At 53.4% G+C, this 15,864-nt stretch overlaps 5 protein-coding genes across 5 annotated transcripts; 2 read left to right on the top strand and 3 right to left on the bottom strand.

Annotated features, from left to right (window-relative positions):
• Nucleotides 1–182: 182 nt before the first annotated feature.
• J4E79_011004 (uncharacterized protein) lies at nucleotides 183–3,125 on the top strand (the record flags this gene model as incomplete). The annotated part of the gene is made up of 2 exons (XM_049359835.1): nucleotides 183–199; nucleotides 254–3,125. 2 exons carry the CDS (start codon nucleotides 183–185, stop codon nucleotides 3,123–3,125), a joined length of 2,889 nt encoding a protein of 962 aa, XP_049205760.1.
• Nucleotides 3,126–3,433: 308 nt separating this feature from the next.
• Nucleotides 3,434–4,150, bottom strand: J4E79_011003 (uncharacterized protein; the record flags this gene model as incomplete). Its single annotated transcript, XM_049359834.1, has 2 exons — nucleotides 3,434–3,675; nucleotides 3,760–4,150. The coding sequence occupies 2 exons, from the start codon at nucleotides 4,148–4,150 to the stop codon at nucleotides 3,434–3,436; spliced, it is 633 nt and encodes a 210-aa protein (XP_049205759.1).
• An 839-nt stretch (nucleotides 4,151–4,989) lies between these two features.
• Nucleotides 4,990–5,844, bottom strand: J4E79_011002 (uncharacterized protein; the record flags this gene model as incomplete). Its single annotated transcript, XM_049359833.1, has 1 exon — nucleotides 4,990–5,844. One exon carries the CDS (start codon nucleotides 5,842–5,844, stop codon nucleotides 4,990–4,992), a length of 855 nt encoding a protein of 284 aa, XP_049205758.1.
• A 2,004-nt stretch (nucleotides 5,845–7,848) lies between these two features.
• On the bottom strand, nucleotides 7,849–9,537 carry J4E79_011001 (uncharacterized protein; the record flags this gene model as incomplete). Its single annotated transcript, XM_049359832.1, has 3 exons — nucleotides 7,849–8,364; nucleotides 8,412–9,279; nucleotides 9,329–9,537. 3 exons carry the CDS (start codon nucleotides 9,535–9,537, stop codon nucleotides 7,849–7,851), a joined length of 1,593 nt encoding a protein of 530 aa, XP_049205757.1.
• A 262-nt stretch (nucleotides 9,538–9,799) lies between these two features.
• On the top strand, nucleotides 9,800–12,736 carry PRP16 (DEAH-box RNA helicase prp16; the record flags this gene model as incomplete). The annotated part of the gene is made up of 1 exon (XM_049359831.1): nucleotides 9,800–12,736. One exon carries the CDS (start codon nucleotides 9,800–9,802, stop codon nucleotides 12,734–12,736), a length of 2,937 nt encoding a protein of 978 aa, XP_049205756.1.
• Between the last annotated feature and the right edge of the window lie 3,128 nt (nucleotides 12,737–15,864).

The raw sequence follows: 15,864 nt of genomic DNA, 5'->3' as shown, positions 1-15,864 counted from the left end.
CCGTGGGGTTGGCCCTTGTCTAAAAAGTTTCGAGAAAGTAACCAACTCCCAACCCGACCGTTACCAGTGGCGCATACCCGCCAACATTGTCTGAGGAGCGCAATGACCTGAAGAGACTGACGCTGAGATCTTTTGAACCCTTCCCACACGTAGTATCCGGAATTTTATAGAGGCGGCGCAAAATGGTCAAATCATACAGGTAATGCGCACATGCAGCGCAAGTCGAACAGAGCTCGTACTAACTGTTACATAGCAAGTATGAGCAGTCCGATGCTTTCGGCGTGGTCGCGACTGCCACTTCCAACATTATATGGACCCCCGAAGGCCTCACGCAGCCCGGTTCGAGTCGAGTCGCAGGCGCCGGACGCGCATACGCCGCCGCCAACGAAGAAGTGCTGTGCTGGGATGTAAAGAAGGGCGAACTTATGAGCAGGTGGCGCGACAACACCTGCACCGAAGAAGTCACCGTAATATGCCGGAGCGATATCGACCCGGACGTCTTCGCTGTGGGCTACGCCGACGGAAGCATACGCATATGGGATGCGCGAACGTCGACCGTCATCATCAGCTTCAATGGCCACAAATCCGCAGTCACAGTCTTGACTTTTGACCAGAGTGGAGTACGGCTGGCGAGTGGTGCCAAGGATACAGACATTGTCGTGTGGGATCTGGTCTCGGAAACCGGCTTGTTCAAGCTGAGAGGGCACAAGGGCCAAATTACTGGCCTGCAGTTCCTCCATCCTGGCAGTGCTCCACAGGAAGATGGTGCGGAGGACGAGGAGATGGACGTGGATGCAGATCAAGCTTTTCTACTGTCGACTAGCAAAGACGCGTTGATCAAGATCTGGGATGTCACGACTCAGCACTGCATCGAGACGCACATTGCACAAACAAACGGCGAATGCTGGGCTCTTGGTGTTTCGCCGGATGGTAGCGGTTGCATAACTGCCGGCAATGACGGAGAACTCAAAGTCTGGGCTATCGACCAGGCAGGGCTTCGAAGAGCAGGGTCATCAATCGGCGAAGGGTTCGAACAGGAATACCTTACATCCAGAGGCATACTATATCGGACGGGCAAGGATAGGACACAAGGAATCTCTTTTTACGCCAAGGCAGATTACATTGCCGTACATGGCGCAGAGAAGGCCGTTGAGATATGGCGGATAAAAACGCCAGAAGAAGTCCGCAAAGCTTTGATCAGGAAGAGAAAGAGGAGGCGAGAAAAGGCCAAGACCGAGAAAAACGGAGACATGGAAGACGATGCTGATGCTGACGACAAAGTCGACGCTGCGGATGCTGAGATTGGCGAAGTCTTTGTACCCTATGTGACCGTACGAACAGCCGGGAAAGTGAGATCAGTCGCATGGATGCACATCAAAGGAACGAAGAAGCTACAGCTACTGGTCGGCACGAACAACAATCTCATCGATGTTTACGAGATACCCCAAAGAAGCAAGACGAAGAGCGAGGAAGCACCCGACTACAGCCGTACACTATCCGTCGAGCTCTCCGGCCACCGAAACGATGTACGAGCACTTGCACTCAGCTCCGATGATCGCATGCTGGCATCCGCATCAAGTGGAGGACTGAAGATCTGGAATATCAAGACACAAAACTGCCTGCGCACTCTGGAATGCGGCTATGCACTTTGCTGTGCGTTCTTACCAGGAGACAAGATCGTCGTTGTAGGAACCAAGGATGGCGATATCGAATTGTACGACATAGCGGCATCCACATTGCTGGACAAGATCGACGCACACGAGGGGGCTGTTTGGACTATGCAAGTTCATCCCGACGGAAAGTCACTCGCCACGGGCAGCGCCGACAAGTCCATCAAGTTCTGGAATTTCGACATTGTTCAGGAAGAAATACCGGGAACAAAACGCACAACACCTCGTTTGAAGCTGACTCAGTCGCGCATACTCAAGGTCAACGACGACGTTCTAAGCGTGCAGTTTTCACCCGACTCAAAGTTACTCGCCGTAGCGACGCTCGACAACACCGTGAAAGTCTTCTTCGTAGACTCATTAAAGCTCTTCCTCAATCTCTACGGCCACAAGCTGCCTGTACTCAACATGTCGATTTCCAGCGACAGCAAGCTCATCGCGACGTGTTCTGCCGACAAGAACGTCCGCATTTGGGGTCTCGACTTTGGAGATTGCCACAAGGCGCTTTTCGGCCACGAAGACAGCATCATGCAAATATCCTTCATCCCGCACCCCGTCGACAACGACGAACGCCACATCTTTTTCAGCGCCTCCAAAGACCGCACAATCAAGAGCTGGGACGGCGACAAGTTCCAACAAGTACAAAAATTCAGAGGCCACCACGGCGAAATCTGGGCCATGACCGTCGCGCGCACAGGCGACTTCATCGTCACAGCCAGCCACGACAAGAGCATACGCATCTGGACGCGGTCCGACGAGCCCATCTTCCTCGAAGAAGAGCGCGAACGCGAGCTAGAAGAAATGTACGAAAAGACTCTCGCCACGAACCTCGAAGACGACGAAGACCCCACGGGCACCCGCGCCGAAGCCGTCGACGCCAGCAAACAAACCATCACGACCCTCACCGCCGGAGAGCGCATCCAAGAAGCACTGGACCTAGGCATCGCGGACCTAGAAGTCGTCCGAGACTGGGAGGCCCAACGCAGAACCAACCCTAAAATCGCGCCGCCACAGCGTAACCCCCTTTTCCTCGCTCTGGGCAACATCTCCGCCGAGCGCCACGTCCTCAACACGCTCTCCAAAATCCCCGCTGCACAACTGCACGACGCGCTCCTCGTCCTCCCCTTCTCCTCTCTCCCCGCCCTCTTCACTTTCCTCGCTATCTGGGTACGCAAACAGTGGAACGTAACATTGACGTGCCGCGTCCTCTTCTTCATGCTCAAAACGCACCAGAAGCAGATTGTCTCCAGTCGCGAACTCAAGACTGTGCTAGAGGGTATGCGCAATGATTTGCGGAGTACACTCATGGGCAACAAGGATTTGATTGGGTTTAATGTTGCGGCGCTGAGGTTTGTGGGGGAGAGGGTGGATGAGGCGAGGTTGGTTAGGTGGGAGGATGTGGATAGGATGGATGGGGAGGAGAATAGGAAGAAGAGGGGGTTTGTGGATGTTGCTTAGGTTGGTGGGCTTGCATTTGTGGCGTTTTGTATTAGATGTTCGGGCTTGTTAAAAGTAGTTATGTGATGTACTGTGAGAGTCCATGTTTCAAACACTTATTCTCGGTATCCTTGTCTGTTTTACAGTGTATGCTGAGAGTGATCAAGTCAAGCGTATGCTTCATCTCTGTTAATATGTCCACTCTCCAAGGTACATACATATTTCTAAACCCACAGATGTTTATACATATCGTGATAGTCGTGCGTCTCCCATAATTTTACACCGCCACCATAACATCCTGCCTACCAGCGGAAGAATTCTCCCACAGTCTATCCCATAGCCTTCAAGAAATTAGCCTCCTTAATCCCCGCCCGTCTCTTATTCCTCATCGCCTTTGTCAACTCCTCTCTCGCATCCTGCGCCTTGACCGCTCCCTGCAAACTACCGTCTCCAGCCGGTAAATCAATCGTCTGTTCGTATAGCGGGACTTTGGGGACCAGCATCTCGGGGTTCATGGCTTGTTCCTTGCGGAGGCGTTTTGCGGCTAGACGGCGTTGTTTCTTTGATTTCGCTGGGGGGTGTAGTTAGTAAACATGTTCTTTTCTTCATACTATGATGGATCTTGCGGGGAAGTATGCAATGGCAAGGAACGTACAGAACAAATCTCCCGCCCCAGCATCCGCCTTCTTCTCCTGCCGATCCAATATCGTCCACAGCCAACTCGGATACTCGTCGTCAGCCAACGCAACAGGATCCTGTCTATCTTTCAAAAAGTTCAACCCTTTGAGTGGTTGGCCAGCTGGTATACTGCTTTTCACCAGCGGGGCAGCCTTCTTCTTCGCGGCTTCCGCAGCCGTGGCTTTCAGATCCGGACTCGCGGCCGGTGTTAACGGCTCGCTGAACGGCTGAGCCGCAGATGTGGAAGTCGCGGTTGGCGGGTTGTGCGAGGACGTCGAGTCGCCTTGACGGCCGGCAGATTGCGTTGCGGTGCTTGCGGAGATGGGTGTTGCGTTGCGGAGGGGGGTTGTGGTGGTGAGGAAGCGCATGGGTTGCGGGCGTGTGGAAGAGGTTATTTGGGCGCGCGAGGCGCTGCGCAGACAGGTTCGACATATCATCTTGGGCGTGTGTGCGGGGGCGCTTTCAATTCGGCCTTTGGGGTTGTTGCTGGCCAAAAGTTTGAGATGGAATCGGAGGGCTGCCGAGGTGTTTCGCCGGTTCCGGGTCGCGCTAGATGGGCATCCTTGTCTGCCGCTGCCCGCTGTGTGCTTGAGCTCGGGAGGATAATGCTTGGTGCATGAACACCTTCGTGCTTCTTCCTGAACGGCCTCACATGTGGTGGTTGTCATGGTTGTGGTCATTGTTTTGGCAGGTGCTACGTCCCAGATGGCACCTTCCAGTTTCGGCTGGTTCCATGGACACTGCTGAGCGACAAGGTAGGCGGAAGACATCACAATCAGGCAGGAAGATAGATAAGATGTATGTATACATTTCAATTTCGAAGCACATTCATCTGAGTAAGACATGAGCGCAGTGTGACCACTCCGCCCAGCCAACCCAAACCCATGCATCGTATTCCTCCAACAGCGCCTGCGGCTGACCGCTTCTTCAATGACATCGTACAAGACAAACATGAGAGATCGTTAGAGATAGTGTGGGATTAGTGCCCAAGCCTGACGCTGGCAGTCCGAAACGCCGTGTTGCGTTCCTTCCAACCAGGCCAGCAAGTAGATAGTAAAACAATGGAAAAACTAGAATTAGACAAATGAGTGGTGGGGATCAGAGTCCCTGTAAGTATGTACACGGAAAACGAGAGCGTAAGACATCGTCTAAGGTATAGGGCTGAGAGCAAAGGAGACCGTCCGGGGAGCACAGTAAGGAGACTTGATCAAATCCAGGCCATGGGGGCGGGTTGGTGTTTGATGGCGAATCGATGGGTGAAAAGTGGGCGGATCTCTGAGAGGTAGTCGGCAGCGCAGAAAGCGGCGAGGTTTTTCGAGCGCATGATGGAAATGTCCGCTTCGGTCTCTGCGTCTCGTACTACGCCGCCAAACTCCTCGACGACTTCGTTCAGTTGCTCTAGTTCACGGCCAAAGGGGTGGTTCTCCTCTTCAATCGTGCCCTTGAACATGTCGAGCGACGAGCGCTGTTCGCGCGAGTGGCGTGCAGAACCGACGCTTCCACGCGAGTTCGTGCTGCCACGAGTGCTGACATTTTGGAGCGATCGCTTGTGCGCCAAACGCTCATGTGCCTTTTTACTGTGCGAGAGAGCCCTCTGGGGAATGGCAGGCACTGCTTCTACAGTCTCCTCCTTTACTTGCTTGAGACTGGTAGTTGAGGCGGACTTCTTCAGTTGCTTGCCAGAGGATGAAAAGTAGCCGGAAAGGTGGTTGGGCGCGGGCGAGATTGGTGAAGACGCCACAGAAGAGGCATCGGTCAGGGTAGTGTCTCTTGAACCATGCGAAGAGGCCCGGGAGCGTGTTGACACACTGTGGTCCGAGTCGTCCGCCGAGGAGTGGCTGAGGGAAGTTGAAGAGGAGACATTCCTGAGGGTCGAGATGTCGGGCGCATTGTACGAAAGCATGTTGGTAGTCGACACCAGGGCGATAGGAAGAGAGATCTTGGAACGGTCAAAGTTGTTGTTGGCCATTTTGACACTCTGGCTGCGAGTCGGCGACACCGTGGAGTCCTTCGGCTCTTCTGTCCGCTTAATGCGCCTTGTCATGGCACGAGCGAGAGACATATTGATGGATTAATTCAAAGTAGATGTGCGATATTGCAGATAAGGGTCTAGCTGTCGGTTCTGGGGCCGGTAATTCTGGCGGTGACTGTAGTTGGTCGCTACTTTGGTGCGATGCAGATATGCGGGGTACTGCCTGGGATAGATTGCGCTTGAGGCTGGCACGAGATCCAAACAGTCGCGAGCTAGAGTTGCACTAATGCGTTTGTCGCCGTCTTCTAGAAAGGATCTGGAAAAGATCACGCTGTGCTATCGGTGGTGTATTTGGACGCGTGCCCTTTGCAGTGTAACAGTGCACTGGATGTCGGTGGATGTCGGAGTCGTAATTGTGGTACAAATGCGGCTAGAATGTTGGCTTGAGAGTCCGGCACGGTTGGTTCCAGTGATGCAGTCGAGTCCTTGGGTCCTGGGTTCTTTGTTTGATTTTCGGTTTTCTGATGCTGAGATCGCGGCGTTTAGCGATGGGGTGAAGAATGAATGGTGGATGTGAAGTAAGTTCGTCTGTCAAAGAGCGTAGAGACCAGCTGTGTCGTAAGGAGCGAACACCGGGCCGCGAAATGAGGGAATGATGGCTGCTGTGGAAGGCAACGAGAGCGCGTAAGGCAAAGGAAGGGAGGAAGCCTGAAGAAGAGGGCGGCGCGCGATAGAGCGACTGAATGGGTTGAAAAACCAGCATCCCCGGGGCGGCAGGCTAACCAAGCCGCGTCGACATGTCTCTCGAAGATTGGTAGGAATGACCGGGGGAACGCCAGAACCAAGCAAAAAGCAGCGAATCAGCATGTATTGGTTCCTGGGATACTGAGTTAGTGGCGTCGACACAGCCCGGCTAAGTTTAGTGAGTGATACGTTTTCTACAGCTGGCGAATGGGATCGCTTCGCACAGAGTGCATCTACCGCCCATTCGTCTCAGATTGAGCCGGGACTCGTTGGCCTGTTTCCCAGATCCGCACGCCTTTGGCTGGGGCTGCAAAGGCCCGCTGTTTCAACACTTCCCACAACAGAGGTCTGCTGCCGAGCTGGATTAAGGGCCTTCCCTTTCCTGTCGCGCGGCATTGACATGTGAGATGACGGACAAATATGCGACGAATAAGTGCAGTGGGACGTCGGAGGCACAGCTGTCATTCAGCCCCGACAGCGCATGCGCTGCACGCATAGCATGGCATTATGGATAAGCACCGATGCCTGCGCAAACGGTACCGTGGTTGCGTTGGGGACGGCGTTTCTGTCAACCCCCCCCCAATCCGGTCACATGGCACTCTAGAACCTTATGCAGAAGCGCCCAAAGCAGGCCGCTCACTCGACGCCACGCGTGCCTGCAGACGCACGAATAGACAGCTGTCTCGCATCCTCCGAGCATGTCAGTGTGCTGGCCATGGGCATCATCAAAGGGGAGATGGTTTTGGCGTTTCCGCCTTGCGCGTCCTTGGTGGTTTCGAAACTGTAAAGCGCCGAGACCGGGTAACCTTGAGGTGACGATCTGGCCGTCATCTCGCGAGATCGCAACCTGAGGCAGCGAGGTCCACTTGGTGTCGATGAGGGTGCCTAGACCCAGGGCTCTAAGCTGCGAACGCAGATCAGCCGGCCGCTTGCTGACTGCCCAGTGCTGTGAGTTCGCCCGCTCGTTCCTACTTTGCTTTGTCACGCTCATGCGATGGCAGAGAAAACGAATCTGGGTTTATCGTTTATCGTTTATTGATTTTGGTTGCTCGTGGTGATAGTGATGTCATTACAATAGTCCACTATGAATCATGCTGCGCCATGGTGAGGCTACTCGATTCAGATGAGATGAAAGGAGCTAAAAAGTAAGGGCGAGCTGGTTCGGACAATTTTCGAAACGTGTGCGGGACCTGACTCGCAATTGCGACCCGCGAAACATGGCCTCGAGTGTTGCGGGGACAAGCTTCACGGATGGCTTGATTATGCAGGATATAGCACACCGTACACATAGCATAGAGCTCGGTACATTCACGACGCCTTTTGGATCTTATATGCTCAGGGTATCATCGTCTAGTCTTCCTCCATCGACTCCCAACCCTTCTCGTCACCGTTTTCGGCACCCTCCTCATCGCTCTCGCCCTCCTCGGTATCGGAGTCTGTGTCCTGTTCCTCCAGACCCACGAGCCTCTCCTTGCCATCTCCTCTGATAGCGGGCACCTTGGTCGCGAAAGCCGCGCGCACGGCCGCATTGGTGCTTGTGTCCCAGATCTGGACTGCACCTTTGCTACCTGCGACGGCAAGGCGGAAACCCACTTCTTTATCGGGTGCAAAAGATGTTGAGAATACTCGCCCAACACCGAGATCCCGCGATACAACCATGCTGGGACCGTTGTCTTGAATGTTCCACAGTTTTACTTGCTTGTCTGTGGAGCCTGTGACCAGGTAACCGGGTATCACTGGGTTGATATCAAATGAAGAGATGGATTCGTCATGAGCTTGTAGTACCCACACTGGTTTTGAGGCAGAGGGGTCTTTTGGCGCGTTGCGGACGTCGTGGTAGTGTATCATACCATTCTCAGTAGAGACCTGAGGTTGTTAGTACGACGTGATCAAGCTGGTGCTGCCACACTTACGTAGAAGTAGTTCGGGTCGTGAGGATTCCACCGCACAGTCTCGACATCACTCTCAACACCCCATCGTGGTGCCTTTGCATCGGGTGCGCGCACATCGGCTGCCACCACAGTCCTGTCGTAACTACCACTGAGAAGAGCAGTGGCCTCGACGGGATGCCAGGCTACGGAGCAGACCTTGTCTGTGTGGTACGTGTATGACTTGGCACACTTTGTCGTGTTCAAGTCCCACAGCTTGATGGTCTTGTCTGCTGATGACGAAGCGAGGAAGTTTCGGTGTTGTCGGTTGGCTGCGAGTGAGAGGACTGAATCGACGTGGAACTCGTCGTTGGCCTTCTTCGACTTCTTCTTCTTCTTTTTGGGCTTGTCTGCCTTTGCGTCCTCGGCGCCTTGTCCAAGAACTGCATCTGGGTACATGCTGTCTACCACATCCAGGTTCCAGATTTCGATATCAGGATCCATGGTTCCAACCGCGACGTAGTTTCCCCTACCCTCACTTGTGCCTACCGACTTGCCTACGGGCAGATCTAACCATTCGACGGCAAGTGGGATTGCGGGCAGCATGATGTCGTGGTGTACGTAGAGATTGTCGTCCTCGTCTTCGTATACGTAGACTTCAAGATGCGCGACTTCGTCTTCTATGCGACCAGCCAGAACCAAGTTGTCTGTAGCCAGAATTTGAAGCTCCTCACGCTCTTCGTCGTCTGATTCCTCTCCAGCCTTCATCGTGATGTATGGATCGTCCTCGTCGTTCTCGTGGAAAACCAGGTTCTTCGCATTGCCGAACATGGCCATGGTATCGCCGCGGTCTTCAGCAACATCGTCGTCATAGTGCTCGAGGTCGTATTCCTTGAGGTCGTCATCGTCGTCCCTTTCCAGTCGTTAGTCTTTGAGGTAATCTGTTTATTGAGTGCACGCACTCATCGTCCTTCTTGGAAGCCTTGGTCGAAGTTCCGTTCTTGCTCCTTTCCTCGGCTTGCGCTTCCTCGAGATCTTCCTTGGCGTCCTCGAGTTGGAGGTTCGCCAGCTTGGATATGCGCTCGTACTCGTCCTCGTCGAACTGGTACCGTGAAGGAAAGGGCGCCGCATAGCCGCGCGGCACCCACGTCGTCGCTGTAATCATAGACATTGCGCTGGTAGTGTAGAGTAAATTGCGCAGTGAGAGCGCAAGTCGCGTGGGGAACTTTTTCAAAAGGTTGGAAATAATTTTGGGCGCCCCGCAACGATTGGCTGAAGCTCGTCCTTATCGATAGCGACAATTGCGGACTCCCGAGAGAGAGCATCAACTTTCTCGGCCTCTCAACCCTCAAGCTCTACATCCGCCATCGCCCTCCCTCCATAAGCTCACTCACCCTGCCTCGTCTATAAGCGTCCCCGGCACCTCGGTCACCATGGAACGCGTTCACAGCCCAAAACGGCGCAAGCTCGACCCTGAGGAATATTCCATCGCGCCCCGTCCCAAGTTTCGCAAGCCCAACCAGCCTGCCTCTGCCCGGCATGCGCCAAACTCGCGCGATAATGGCGCAACCCCATCGCAGCGGCCTTTGGAAGGGTCAGAACCTCTGGTGGAGGACTTCGATTCCATGGCGCTGGATCGCGACTGGTACGGCGGTGAGGAGAACGGACACACCTTCGGAGACGATACCCACAACCCCTTTGGTGGTGCCGAGAGCACATGGCTGGATGCACAACGGGAGGCTGCTATGACGGAGAAGAAACAGAACAACCGAGCAAGTATGCGCGCGCAGCAGAAACAGAAGGATGTAGATGCTTGGGAAACCAACCGCATGTTGCAGTCTGGAGTGGCCCAAAGGAGACATCTTGACGACGACTTCGATGACGAGGAGGACGCGATGCGGGTGCATATTCTTGTGCACGATTTGAAGCCCCCGTTTCTGGACGGAAAGACTGTCTTCACCAAGCAAATCGACCCCGTTCCGGCCGTCCGCGATCCGCAGAGCGATATGGCCGTCTTCAGTCGGCGTGGTAGTCGCGTTGTAAAGGAGAAACGTCAACAGAAAGAGCGCGCGAAACAGACGCAGGAAGCTACCAGTGCGAAGGGAACAACGCTAGGAAACATCATGGGAGTCAAAGAAGAAGACACGGATAGTGCTGCCCCAGGCCCAGAAGACGAGGAGAAGCAGGGCGGCAGCAAGTTTGCGCAGCATCTCAGCAAACAAGAGGGTGCGAGTGCTTTCAGTAAGAGCAAGACACTCCGAGAGCAGAGACAGTATCTTCCGGCCTTCGCTGTCCGAGAAGACCTCCTACGCGTGATACGAGACAACCAAGTCGTTATTGTGGTCGGTCAGACGGGTTCTGGAAAGACGACCCAACTGACCCAGTTCCTTTTTGAGGACGGGTACGCAAAGCAAGGGCTGATCGGATGTACGCAGCCTCGTCGTGTCGCAGCCATGAGTGTTGCGAAACGTGTGAGTGAAGAGATGGAGGTGAAACTTGGTGGACAGGTCGGATATGCCATTCGTTTCGAAGACTGCACCAGCAAGGAGACCAAGATCAAGTACATGACGGATGGTGTGTTACTCCGAGAGTCATTGGTAGAACCGGACCTCGACAAATACTCCTGCATCATCATGGACGAGGCCCACGAGAGAGCTTTGAACACCGACGTACTGATGGGACTTCTCAAAAAAGTGCTGGCACGTAGAAGAGACCTCAAGTTGATCGTCACATCAGCTACCATGAACTCGGAACGATTCTCGCGCTTCTACGGAGGAGCTCCCGAGTTCATAATTCCAGGGCGAACATTTCCCGTTGACATCCAATACTCGCGGTCCCCATGCGAGGACTATGTCGATAGCGCAGTCAAGCAGGTGCTCGCCATACATGTCTCCCAGGGGCCTGGCGACATTCTGGTCTTCATGACGGGTCAGGAAGACATTGAAATCACATGTGAACTGGTGGCTGAAAGGCTGAAACTTCTCAACGACCCGCCAAAACTCAGCATTCTTCCAATCTACAGTCAGATGCCTGCTGATCTGCAAGCAAAGATCTTCGACAGAGCAGCCCCCGGCGTACGCAAGGTCATCGTGGCCACCAACATTGCAGAAACGAGTTTGACGGTGGACGGCATCATGTATGTGGTGGATGCTGGATTTTCTAAGCTCAAGGTTTACAACCCGAAGATGGGCATGGACACGCTCCAGATCACACCCATCTCACAGGCCAATGCCTCTCAACGTGCTGGTCGCGCTGGACGTACTGGACCTGGAAAGTGTTTCCATTTGTACACCGAGAGAGCTTTCAGGGATGAATTCTACATTCAGACCATCCCAGAGATCCAACGAACAAATCTCGCCAACACGGTCCTTCTCCTCAAGTCCCTCGGCGTGCGAGATCTGCTAGACTTCGACTTCATGGATCCGCCACCCCAAGACACAATAACAACCTCTCTCTTCGACCTCTGGGCCCTCGGCGCCCTCGACAACATCGGCAACCTCACCGAACTCGGCCGTACCATGACTGCCTTCCCCATGGATCCCTCGCTCGCCAAACTTATCATCACGGCCACAGAAATGGAATGCAGCGAAGAGATGCTTACGATCGTCGCCATGCTCTCGGTCCCCTCAGTCTTCTACCGACCCAAAGAGCGCCAAGAAGAATCCGACGCCGCGCGCGAGAAGTTTTTCGTCCCAGAATCTGACCACCTCACCCTCCTACACGTATACACGCAATGGAAAGTCAACGGCTACTCCGACGGCTGGTGCATCCGCCACTTCCTGCACCCCAAAGCGCTGCGCCGCGCAAAGGAAATCCGCGACCAGATCTACGACATCATGTCCAAGCAGAAGATGAAGCTCGTCTCCTGCGGCACCGATTGGGACGTAATACGCAAATGCATCTGCTCAGGCTACTACCACCAAGCCGCCAAAGTGAAAGGTATAGGCGAGTACATCAACCTGCGCACTAGCGTCACCATCCAACTCCACCCCACATCTGCACTGTACGGTCTGGGCTACTTGCCCGATTATGTCGTATACCACGAACTCATCCTCACAAGTAAAGAATACATGTCCTGTGTCACATCCGTGGATCCACACTGGCTCGCAGACATGGGCGCGGTCTTCTACAGCATCAAAGAGAAAGGGTATTCCGCGCGGGACAAGCGTATCATGGAAACGGAGTTCAACAGGAAAGCTGAGCTGGAGGCGCAGATGGCGGTGGACAAGGCGAACGAGGATAGGAGGATTGCGGAGGAGGAGAATGGGCCTGTGGTTCAGAAGAAGGGGGTGGTGAAGAAGAAAGAGAAGGATGGGGAGGGCGTGGTTAAGAGACCGGTTGTTGGGAAGAAGAAGTTTGGGAGGAGGTAGATGGGTGGGATGGCATGTGTGTGGGGTTTTACATGGAGGTATTAAGAAGATAGTAAGAGTGTACAGAGTGGATCGATCGGTGTGCATTGCAGAATACGTTTATGTGATTCTGTCTGATTGATAATACCTAAACCACGCCAGGAGATCCTCGGCTACCTTTCACGGCTCAGTCGTCTAGCTCATCACCTATTGTGGCGACTACATCAATGGAATTGCGAGTACACAGATTCCATAAATTGGGTTGCAGAAACGGCAAGCCTGGAAGGGCATACATATAGCCTGTTGGTTGTATCTAGCAACTAAAAGTACATCTGCAACGCCCGTAGCCGCTCGACGGGTAACAATCGTTGCAGAAGACCATATATGGCTTCCAACCCCGCTTTTCAGAGCCACTGATCTGTCTAGAGAGTGACATCCTGTGTTCCCACACCGTAAGATTTACGAAGTGAGATACCACCCTGAGAGTAACACACCGCTTGGCATCTATCTCATGATCAGATGGACGCCTTGGTATAGTTGTCTGTTGCCGAGATGAGACGTCTATATAAATCCCCAAGGCAGCATCTGCATGCTTCAGATCGTTGTTACTGTTTTACTGTTCTACTGTTCCTCCCAACATCAACTTGAACACTTCCCGAAGATGCATATCCTCCCATTTCTCACTACCTTTCTCACGGTCTCCGCCGCGACTATCGCGATCCCCGCCGAAACTCCTGACTCTACCGCTGCTCAAGCTTGTCCTGGCCGACGCATCAGCTGGGAGGGCGGAGGCTGTGAGCGCAACTGGGGAAGGGACTGTCTGAATCGCTGCTTGAATGCTGCAGGTGGTAAGCGATGCTGCCCTCGTTCGGTCGGTTGGTATCAAGATCGCGGAGGGTGTTGGTTGGGCTGGGAGACTTGCCGGTGTACCTGTAATGCCTAGGCAGTGTAGTTACGCCACCGCAATGGTATGGAATACCAGCGACTGTTATCCAAGCTTCGAGAAATATTTGCTGACGCCTCAGTTGTAGTTGAGACTATCTAGGGGTTAGTGCGCTGTCCCGGGTTTTGGTACTTGGATAGCGGTTGCGTCGATTGGAGGGCGGTGTATTCGTGGCTTTCGTCGTCTACATTACGAGTGGTACAAGTCTGGCACGAAAGTCCAATCATTTGGAGGTATTTCCGGTACGACGACTGTCTCGATACGATCAATGCGAAAAGTCGGTTCTGTTCGTGTAGGCTTCTTGACACTGGACCCAATGTCTCTTCTCCTGAACGCATGTCGTGACGCTCGGATTCAGTCGTGAGAAAGTCACACCTTGGCTGTCACACGATCAGAATCATGAGGTTAGGTGTCTACTGCCGTTGAAAACGAAAGGAAAGTGCACGAGATTGATAATGTTGCGACGGCTTCCCGATTCCGCAGCCGCAACGGGCATGACGTCACCAGACTCAGGAAGATAGTCCGATCTAACCTTGATAAGTTGTAGCTGCTAAGAGGTAAAGTTATAAATACGCACTCATATGTCTCTATTTCCTGTTCAAAAAGCATCGTGCGCATGCCACGGCATACTGCTGCAACCTGTTAAGGGCGGCCATTGGGCTTGCCGTTCGATCTCGACCCCCAACCCTAGTGCTGACTGTCGCGATATTGCTCTGGAAGAAGCGGCCCCGAAAACCCCTGGACGTGCGTTCTCACTGATAGCAGACCTTTCAACATATCTTGTCCCAAACGCGATACTCTCGTTCCACAGCATCGCAGAGTTGTGGGGGCCTTGAAGGCATAGCCCAGTTCTAATTTGCGCCTCAACAACTTCAAAGATTCCTACTGGATACCGCCTTCGTCTCCTCCGTTTTGAAGCTAACAGTGTATTGGCCAACGTTCCAGAAAGAAGATTCCCGGGGCAGCCTCAATATGGCTAAAATGTACCTACATGGAAAATGGGCTGCGCCACTCGCACATCCCCGAGGCCCAGCTTGTTGCTCGATAACGAAGCGCGCAGCCCCCGCGTGCTAACATTTGCACGACGTCGAATCTGAATTCCTTAACGGTCTCGCGCTCCATTGGTCAAACACCTTACATGGCCTCACATGAATTGTGCCCAGATGTCGATCAAGTCATCCTTGGCAAGGCGAAGTCGAAGCGTATCACACCTCGGCTTATTCCTTTCCCAGCCCAGTAAAGCGGTACAGAACTCTTCTCTCAAGATACATCACTCCATGTCTTTCGCTACATAAAATCAGTAGAACTCTCTTATCTTTTGGAGAGACCAAAGCCACTCGGAGTCATCTTGCCTGAACAGTTACCCTCATCAACATGCCTTCATTCACTTTACAACCCCATACGAAACACATACTCTTGGCTTCGTCCATCGTTGTCGTTCCGATGATCACGTTCACTGTCGTGATCCTTGTGCTAGTCTTTCACAATCTAGCAAGTGATCTGGACTGTCCCTATAGCGAGATATGCCCACAGTCTCCGCTTATCAATGTCACCAAGGCGTCTCACTACTACGTCGACTATCCGGCTACTCGCCTCGTGTTCGTATCTTCTTGGTCGTCCACCGTTAGCTTCGCTCTCGTGAGCGCCCTTATGTCGATCTACGCCTATTGCGTCGCGCGCCGGCTTACGGAAGCTTCCGTGTCGCAGGACCAGAGCAGATGTCTTCCTACATCTTATGAGACTAGCCTTTTAGTCCGACTTCTGAATGCGGATTACCTGTCTCTGTGGGAACTATCCCGGCCATGGCGACGGTGGTCCTTTCGGCGCGGCACGAAAAGCGGATCACCCGGGCGAGCTACGAAACCAACGGTACTACGAGCATCGATATTCGTTCTATGTCTAGCTGTGCTCGCGAGGTACGCATGCAATTCATTAGACTTAAGTCCGTACTAAGATTCCCAGTGTTCTTGTGCATGCAGCAGACGGCTATCTCCACATAGCGACCGAAGCAACAGAGTTAGTTCAGGTTTTCCCTCAAGATCCTGCTCAGCATCATTACGGCAGGAGAATTGATCCATGGTGCCTTGATGATAGCGAAACCGTCGGTACCGTGCAGAACAAAAACTTCTGGGGTTGCGGTTTGACGACACACATAGACGACGAAGAGTCTAGGTTCAGACTTACAAACAAGACCGAATTTCTCGCA

Source organism: Alternaria viburni, assembly GCF_023758015.1.
Source record: "Alternaria viburni strain BMP 2772 chromosome Unknown scaffold_35, whole genome shotgun sequence".
NCBI classification, from domain to species: domain Eukaryota; kingdom Fungi; phylum Ascomycota; class Dothideomycetes; order Pleosporales; family Pleosporaceae; genus Alternaria; species Alternaria viburni.
This window is presented reverse-complemented; position numbering and strand designations above follow the sequence as displayed.